Here is a 10000-nt window from a genome sequence, read left to right on the forward strand (position 1 = left end):
ACAATACCACAAACCCACACACCACACACACACAAACCCACCCAACCACACACACACAACCACACACACAACCACAAACACACACACCATCACACAAACAACACACAAACACAACACAAACCCACACAACAACACACACAACACACACCACAACACACACACACCAACTACACACCCACCACAACCACACACAACACACACACAACAACACACACACACCCACACCATACACACAACACACACAACCCCACACACACAACCAGCCCACCACACACACACACACAACAACACACACACCACACAACACACCCACACACACACACAACCACAACACCCAACACACCACACACCCCCAAAACACACACACAACCACAACACCAACACACCCACCCCACACACCACACACAACACACCAAACCACACACACACACACAACACAACAACCCACCAAAACAACACCACCCCCCACCAACAACCACACACACAAACCCACACACACAACCCACCACAACACACACCACACCACAACCCACACACCCCACACCACACCACACCCACCCACCCACACCCACCACCCCACAACCCCCCACCCACCCCCCCACCACCCCACACCACACCCACACACACACACACACACCCCCCCCACCACAACACACCCCCCCCCCCCCCCCCCCCCCCCCCCCCCCCCCCCCCCCCCCCCCCCCCCCCCCCCCCCCCCCCCACCCCCCCCCCCCCCCACATCCCCCCCCCCCACCCCCCCCCCCCCCCCCCCCCCCCCCCCCCCCCCCCCCCCCCCCCCCCCCCCCCCCCCACCCCCCCCCACCCCCACCCCCCCCCCCCACCCCCACCCCCCCACCCCCCCCCCCCCCCCCCCCCCCCCCCCCCCCCCCCCACCCCCCCCCCCCCCCCCACCCCCCCCCCCCCCCCCCCCCCCCCCCCCCCCCCCCCCCCCCCCCCCCCCCCCCCCCCCCCCCCCCCCCCCCCCCCCCCCCCACCCCCCCCCCCCCCACCCCCCCCCCCCCCACAACACCCAAAAAACAAAACACAACACCCAAACAACACAAACCACCAAACACACCACAAACCCACCACCAACACACAACACAACAAAACACACCCACACACCAACAAACACACACACCCCACACAAACCACACAAAAACACAAAAACACAAACCAACCACACACACAACACACAACACACACAACACACAACCCACAAAACACAAAAACAAACACACACACACAACAACCAACACCACACACAAACCAAACACAACCACACCCAAACAACAACAAACAAAACAACCAACAAACACACCAAACACCACAAAAAACACAAAAACCAAAAAACACAAAACAAACAAAAAACCCCAAAACAAAACCAACCCACACACAACACCCACACACCAAAACACAAACACACACACACACACACCATCAACACCACAACAACACACAACACCCACACAAAACCCCCCCACAACCACCCCCACCACACCCCCCCCCCCCCCACCCACCAACCACCCCACACACACACACAACACAAACCAAAAAAACAAAAACAACACACCAACACCACACACACACACAACACACCACAACAAACCCACCACACAACACCACACAACCACAAACAACCACAACACACACAACACACACACCACACCCCACAAACCACAACACAACAACAACCCACAAACCACAAACCAACACAAAAACACACACACAAAATCACACCCACACACACACACAACACCACAAAAACCACACAACACACACACACACAAACAACCACACAACAACAACCACACCACAAACAACCACACAACCACCAACACACACACCCACACCACACACACACACAACACCACACCACCAACACACAACACACAAACAACAACACACACACAACACACAACACACAAATACCACACAACAACACCAAACACCAACACACCACCCACAACACCACCACACAACACACAACACCACACACACCAAAACACCACACACACACAAACACACAACCACACACCACACCCCCACCCACAACAACACCACACACACCCACACACCACACAAACACAACACAAACACCAACACCAACACCCACACCACCACCCAACACACACAACACACAACACCCACACACACCACACCACAAACACACAACACACAACAACAACACACAAACACCCACATCCACACAAAACACACACACAAACACACACACACAACACACACCACACACACACACCACACAAACCCACAACCCACACACACACCACACCCACACACACACAACACACACAACCCCACAACACCAAAACACAACCACCCACAACAAACACACCACACACCACCCAACCAACACACACACCACACAACACACCACACCACACAACACCACCAAACCACCACACAACACACACCACACACAAACAACACACACACCCACACACAACACACCCACACCACAACCACACACACACACACAAACACCACCACAACAACACACAAACACCACACCACACAACAACACAACACACCAACAACACAAACCCCCCACACCAACACAAACACACACCACACAACCAACACCCACAACACACACACACAAACACACACACAACACCCACACACAAACACAACCCAACACCCACCCACACCCACACACACACAACACACCACACAACAACAACCACCCCAAACACCACCATCACACAACCCCACACACACCACACACAACCCACACACAACACAACACCACACCCACACACACAACACCCCACACACACACACACAACACACACACACCACAACAACAAACACACCACCACACACACACCACACCCACACACACACACACACACACAAACACCCACACACAAACACAAACACCTACACACACACACACCACACACAACACACACAACACAACACCACACCAACACCACCACACCCCCCACAACACAACCAACCCACCACACACCCACACACACGCACACACACACACCCAACACACACACCAACCCCCACCCACACACACCCCCAAAACCCCCACCCACACCTACACACCCACACCCCCCCACACACCCACCCACACCCCCACACCCACCCACACACCCACACACACACCCCCCCACCCACCCAACCAACACACAACAAACACACCACCCACACACACCCACACACACCACCCACACACACACACACACACAACCACCACACACACACCCAACCACACAACACACCCAACACACAAACAACACAACCACACACACACTCCACACACCACACACAACCGTTCGAATTATTAGGCCTAAATCAATTAAATGGCTGGCACAATACTGTGCCGTCCGGCCACTGGGCTTTTGAATGAGCGGTACAGTACTGTACCACCCGTCCAGAGAGGGTTAATGTAAATGCAGATCATGACAGAAGTTAAAGAGAATATTTGTATCAGTAGTAATTTCTTTTTATTTTTGTCATAGTGCATTACATAAGTAGTGACAGGCTATGGATGAATATGAACACTAATTTCTTTCTTTCGTTACAGTTACAGAATGTTACAGAAATCGTCAAAAGATGTGGAGCCAAGGTGCTTGAGACTGCTGCTGCTTCTCCCGAAAACTCTGCTTGCTGCTTTGTCATTCCAGGTGGACAGGCAAGTTGATAGGGAGAGGAGTCTTTTGTACTGTATTTGCTTTTGAACCTTTAGTTGTGGGGAAAGAAAAGAAGGAAAATGGTCATGCTTAACCCATTGCGTACGGGTGTCATGACATACATGACGTAGGAGCTTTGGCCTGACGACGGGCGTCATGACGTACACGACGTTCGGGGATTTTGGATCACTGTGCTATTTTATTTTGCTATGAAAAAGGAATGAGTGATGATGGCTACTGCAGTCCTAATTACTATAATTACCGTAATATCGTGCAAGCTTAACGTCCAAAACCTAGATGGCACCACTTTTTTCTAGCACCAGCAGGTGAGAGAGCCTTGAATGGCACCCATCCACGGTCTCTAGCATGCACTGTCTCTATAGAGCGATGGCACACACTAAGTTGATGAACCCTTGCTCTAAAGTACCGCCGATGAAGGATGTGCAGGCAGAACGAGAAGAGGAAGGTGACTCAATCCATACCCAGTGTCTAAAATGTGCTCCTGTCTTTCACTGTGGCACTCACAGTCACAAGCACAGGTTTCATTCCTCTTCCCTACCTCTTCTTGTTATCTTTATTGTAGGTGGTTATATGTTTCGTATTCGTTCATGACAGCACAAAAATACGAAAAAATAAAGTTGGCCCCCCCTTTTGTCCTCCCATAAAACAGAAATACTTCTATCACATTGATATAAAGATAATATGAGGCTAATATGGAGTAACATAATACTACAATTTTAGTCAACTGCAGCACTGATAGAGCCTGTCAATGCACATTTAAGTCTCAAAACTCAATAAAACACACAAAAAAATAAGACACAAAAACCGCTCTAGTTTTACAATGAATGACTGAAAGAGATTTGGATGCTTCAAATTATATTGCTTCAAGTGGTCTCTCTCTAAAATAAAACCTATCCTGGAGGCTGGGCAAGCAAATTTATCTCCGTCTGCAATGGGTTAATGATGATTTTTGTTGCTTTATTGTGGGAAAGTATGCATTGTAGAGAGATAAGAAAATCCAATATTGAAATGGAAATTATGAAGAGCCAATAGAATTACTCCACTTGACTAAAATCCTCGTTACAGAAGTACATGACCCGCAAACTCGCGTCTTCGTGGGAGTCGCTAGCAGAGAAGGATTACCAGCTCAAAGGACCTTCTGTCTTTACCGTGAGGGAAGACATGAGCCTCCAGGGGCCTCTTGCCAAGAAGATCAATAACTCAAGTCAAAGTCAGTTGATAGAGGGACTTGGTGCGCGTGCAGGGGATGCTGTTGTCCTCGCTGTTGGAAGCACTTCATCTGTGGTTAGTGGACGAGCAGAATTTAGTAAGATGCTGTCGCTCTCATGTAGCAGTCTTCAGCCACTGGTAGAAGTTTCTCGTGTGTAATATTTTCCTAATGGTAAGTGTCATTCATATTTAGAAGCATTGAATTTGGTAGGTCATTATAGGTGAGTTCCTTGCAATTGATCAAGGCAAACTTTGTTTTTGATTTTGGAGGGGTGGGGGGATGATGATTTTCAAGTTTTATTATTAAACATGAATCTAACTTCTTTTCTTTAGCAATCTCTACTTGGCAAGCTTCGCCTCTTGTCAGCAAACACTTTAGAGGAAGCGGGCGTTGTTGTGAGAAATCCCTCTGAATTCAAGTTCCTGTGGGTAGTCGACTTCCCCCTCTTTGAGATGGATGAAGACGGAAGAAAATTAGTCTCAGTCCACCACCCCTTCACATTGCCCAAAGAAGAGGATACTCATTACCTGCATACAGACCCAATAAAGGCATGTTGAAATTCGTTTTTTCTTGTGACTACAGGGATTAGAAAGTTTGGGATGAATGATATATTTGGAGAGATTTGAAAACTTCTAAAGAAAAGATGAATATCTTGAATGTCTGAGATACAGAGAACATTTAGTTAAATATAAAGATAATGATTATATAAAGGACGTTTTTCTCCTCCTGATAGGCAAGGTCCCAGCACTACGACCTTGTGTTGAATGGTTGCGAGATTGGTGGGGGGTCCATGAGAATCTACGAGCCGTCAATGCAACAACATGTCTTGGAGAATATCTTGGGAATTGATGCCTCAAGTCTTGGCTTCTTTAATGAAGCACTGCAGTCTGGAGCTCCACCCCACGGAGGCATTGCACTTGGTAGGTTGGTGCCAGAAAGTGGGATTTGAGGTGGTAAAGCAGCTTCAAAGAAATAGAAATGGCCATTGTTTGAGACAAGTATTTTACTTCAATATTGACTTGGATTCCATTACAATTTTAGCATCAGAATTGTTAAATCATAAATTATCAAAGCATAAGTACTGGAATTGATTATCTTTGGAAATTAAAATAAGAAAACAAAGTTATTAAATAGTCTAACATAAGCATTATTAGAATTCAAGGAATCAGAGGTTTACATGACATATATCTATCTTCTCTCTCTCTCTCTCCAGGATTCGACCGACTCATCGCAGAGCTGTGCGGAGCAAAGAGCATACGAGACGTGATAGCTTTCCCCAAGAGCATTGAAGGAAGATGCTACATGTCAGGTGCCCCGGGAAGTGTGACAACTCAGGAAATGGACCTCTACCACATAAGGATCAAGGAGAGCGAGGAGAAGAGATCTTGAGGCGAGGAATCTTTTGAATCCGACATTCTGGGAGTTATACTTTTTCTCTCTTTCAGACAATCTTTGTGTTGAATGTGTTTGGGGAATTGGATTTGGAATTTAATTTGTCATAAAAAGTTGATGTATTGTGTACAGAGAACTTATTGGATGATACAAGATGTTTTCTTTTTGCTTTAAATAATTTAAATTATGAGTTGGATAAATTTCAGTAAAATGGATTATTATCATCAGTTTGCATAATGGAGTCCAGACCTCAGACTGTAGTAGTTTTTTTTTATTGGTTAGAAATTTCTATTTTGTATTTTGTATTTACAGTAGTTGTATATTTGATTTTTTGTAAATAAAGTGTACAGTTGTTTCCATAGTTTATCAAAAATCTCCAAAATAGTCAACTCTTCTTCCAAATAAAAATGAATATATAGGTTCTAATATACTACAAATGTCTTCAGGAAGTCTTATCGAACTTCAAATCCAAATACTTTAAATGTTTTGAAATTTTGCTAATCAATTTAAAAGAAAATCTCTGAATAATTTAAGCAGAGTTTGTTTTATGTACAGATTACAGTTAGGTGTAACTAGGACAAATCTGCCATTGTGGACATCATGACATCATGCTTCCACACAACCACTGGCATCAACCAGTGACTTTATGCGTCAACTATAGTATATTACTATTTACAGCCAGAGTGGTCACCACAGCAATCTCTTCATTCAAACCTACACCATGTTTTGCTATCCATGGCAAGTCACAAAAAGTTATTTGCCACAAGGGATCCAATAAAAACACCGGTTAATCAACAGTATCTCCTGTAGACGGCACAATAACAAGAAGACCACAGTGGTAGGTGAAAAGTTAGAGCCTCAAATAGGCCTAATCCTCTTCTTCAGTCTACATCTATGTTCATGTGTGCTTCTCTCGGAATCCAGAGTACCATCACGTTTTCAATGTCTTCAGCTTTACGTGATAACTACACCAAGATGGAGTCCCTCCAAGTAATGTTTATATTATCTGGATATATTCATGGAAAATTCACTGCAATAAAGTATCTAATAATTCTTACTAAATACATGCTTCAAATCATCTTGAAGGATACTGTTGGAGGAAAGAGAAGACAGTTTGTTTGATATAAACAAACCATATATAAAATTACCTAATGCAAACACAAACTAGCATCTGTTGTAGTTACCAAGGCTATATTCTAGGACACAGCTTCCATTTAATTTTATCCGTCCAATGGAAATTTTCTTCCCGTTCCTTAGGTAGTAAATATGAGTATAATATGTATATTAAACATCAATGCCAATTCACATTTATAATGAATCTGTGAAAGCAATCTTCCAGGCAGATCACACAATGAAACATTAAACTCCTCCCTATTTGTGTAAATATCACAAGACATCAATGAATTGAAGTTCGGAAGCCAAGAAAACCGAAAGGAATAAATGAATTCCAGGTAGACACACTGACAAAAATACAGACTGTTGAGATATATCAAACATTAGAGCAGTATAAAGTCTTTAATATATAAAACTATAAAATCACAAACATCTATAAACGTGAAAATACAAACAAACATAACATACCTTAAACAATAAATTAACATTTCAATATCTGAATATTTGACTACAAAATCCACCATAATATGTACAAAAATATTTATTTGCTGATATCAGGCTATTAGACATATAAGTTACCTGGTTCTAACTATTTTGGTTGTGGGGTTCCATCAACTAGCTTCAATTAACTGGGTTCTATGTACAGGCTTCTGGGGTCTACTTATGGGTTTTAGATACTGGTTGCCTGCTTCCAGATACTGGTTGCTTGCTTCCAGATACTGGTTGCCTGCTTCCAGATACTGGTTGCCTGCTTCCAGATACTGGTTGCCTGCTTCCAGATACTGGTTGCCTGCTTCCAGATACTGGTTGCCTGCTTCCAGATACTGGTTGTTGGGTCCCCGATACTTTTTTTGGGGGTCCTTGTACTGGGTGTTGGGATCCAGATACTGGTTGCTTGGTTGTGTTCACAGGTTGTTGGGGTCTATTTATTGCCTTTTTGGGTCCAGAATCTGTTTTAGGGGGTCCATGTAGAGGTTGTTGGGGTCTAGATCCTGGTCGTTGGGTTCCAGATGATGGCTGTTGGGGTCCAGATTTTGTTTTTTGGGGTCCAGACATTGGTTGTTGAGTTTCACATAATGGTTGTAGGGCTATACTCTCTCCCTGTTGTGTTTCAGATGAGGACTCTGGTTCTTCGGTTCCAAATCCCGGTTCTTTTGTTCCGGATGCTGGTTCTTCGGTTACAGATCCTGGTTCTTCGGATCCGGATCCTGGTTCTTCGGATCCGTAGCCTGGTTGTTCGGATCCGTAGCCTGGTTGTTCGGATCCGTAGCCTGGTTGTTCGGATCCGTAGCCTGGTTGTTCGGATCCGTAGCCTGGTTGTTCGGATCCGTAGCCTGGTTGTTCGGTTCCGTAGCCTGGTTGTTCGGTTCCGTAGCCTGGTTGTTCGGTTCCGTAGCCTGGTTGTTTGGTTCCGTAGCCTGGTTGTTCGAATCTGTAGCCTGGTTGTTCGAATCTGTAGCCTGGTTGTTCGGTTCCGTAGCCTGGTTGTTCGGTTCCGTAGCCTGGTTGTTTGGATCCGTAGCCTGGTTGTTCAATTATAGATCCTAATTGTTCAGTCCCATATACTGGTTGTTCAGTTCCAGACCCTGGTGGTTTAGTTCCAGATCCTGGTTCTTTAGTTCCAGATCCTGGTTGTTCAGTTCCAGATCCTGGTTGTTCAGTTCCAGATCCTGGTTGTAGCATTCCAGATTCTGGTATCATTCCATACAGTGTTGGGTATGCTCCATAGAATGGGTACTGTTCCCCTGAAATTGAAAGATGTCTTTAAATATGGCTTTTGCCCAACTTTTCCTTTCCTTAATAAGAAAAAAGAAATAATATTAAACACAAACCTACTGTGATTATTCATTTATTTACCTTTTGCTTGTAAATTCTTTTCTCTCTCTCTTCCTCTCCCTCTCTCTTTCTATTTCCCTATTTCTCTATTTCTCTCTCTTGCTCTCTCACTCTCACTCTCACTCTCTCGCATTCTCTCTCTCTTGCTCTCTCACTCTCACTCTCACTCTCTCGCATTCTCTCTCACTCTCACTCTCTCGCATTCTCTCTCTCACTCTCTCGCATTCTCTCTCTCTCTCTCTCGCACTCACTCACTCTCTCGCATTCTCTCTCTCTCTCTCTCGCACTCACTCACTCTCTCGCATTCTCTCTCTCTCTCTCTCGCACTCACTCACTCTCTCGCATTCTCTCTCTCTCTCTCTCTCTCGCACTCACTCACTCTCTCTCTCTCTCTCTCTCTCTCTCTCTCTCTCTCTCTCTCTCTCTCTCTCTCTCTCTCTCGCACTCACTCACTCTCTCTCTCTCTCTCTCTCTCTCTCGCACTCACTCACTCTCTCTCTCTCTCTCTCTCTCGCACTCACTCACTCTCTCTCTCTCTCTCTCGCACTCACTCACTCTCTCTCTCTCTCTCTCTCTCGCACTCACTCACTCTCTCTCTCTCTCTCTCTCTCTCTCCCTCTCTCTCTCTCTCTCTCTCTCTCCCTCTCTCTCTCTCTCTCTCTCTCTCTCTCTCTCTCTCTCTCTCTCTCTCTCCTCACTCCTCTCTCTCCTCTCTCTCCTCTCCTCCTCTTCTCATCACTCTCTCTCTCTCTCTCCTCTT

The 10000-nt window shown here is 45.8% G+C and overlaps 2 protein-coding genes across 2 annotated transcripts in view; one reads left to right on the top strand and one right to left on the bottom strand.

Annotated features, from left to right (window-relative positions):
* The window catches only part of AspRS-m (aspartyl-tRNA synthetase, mitochondrial), a 14118-nt gene extending 7472 nt beyond the window's left edge, over window positions 1-6646 (top strand). The window contains exons 9-13 of the mRNA XM_043012958.2: window positions 3563-3670; window positions 4755-4973; window positions 5232-5447; window positions 5633-5819; window positions 6113-6646. Coding sequence (XP_042868892.2) covers window positions 3563-3670; window positions 4755-4973; window positions 5232-5447; window positions 5633-5819; window positions 6113-6288 — 906 coding nt within the window. The 3' untranslated portion in view covers window positions 6289-6646. The remainder of the gene's footprint in view (window positions 1-3562; window positions 3671-4754; window positions 4974-5231; window positions 5448-5632; window positions 5820-6112) is intronic.
* A 1146-nt stretch (window positions 6647-7792) lies between these two features.
* The window catches only part of LOC122251225 (uncharacterized), a 7930-nt gene continuing 5722 nt past the window's right edge, over window positions 7793-10000 (bottom strand). Inside the window, exon 4 of the mRNA XM_043012959.2 lies at window positions 7793-9149. Within this exon, the coding sequence (XP_042868893.2) occupies window positions 8062-9149 (1088 nt within the window). The 3' untranslated portion in view covers window positions 7793-8061. The remainder of the gene's footprint in view (window positions 9150-10000) is intronic.

Source organism: Penaeus japonicus, unplaced genomic scaffold (assembly GCF_977035675.1).
Source record: "Penaeus japonicus unplaced genomic scaffold, GWHDUDI00000001_assembly GWHDUDI00000031, whole genome shotgun sequence".
NCBI lineage: Eukaryota > Metazoa > Arthropoda > Malacostraca > Decapoda > Penaeidae > Penaeus > Penaeus japonicus.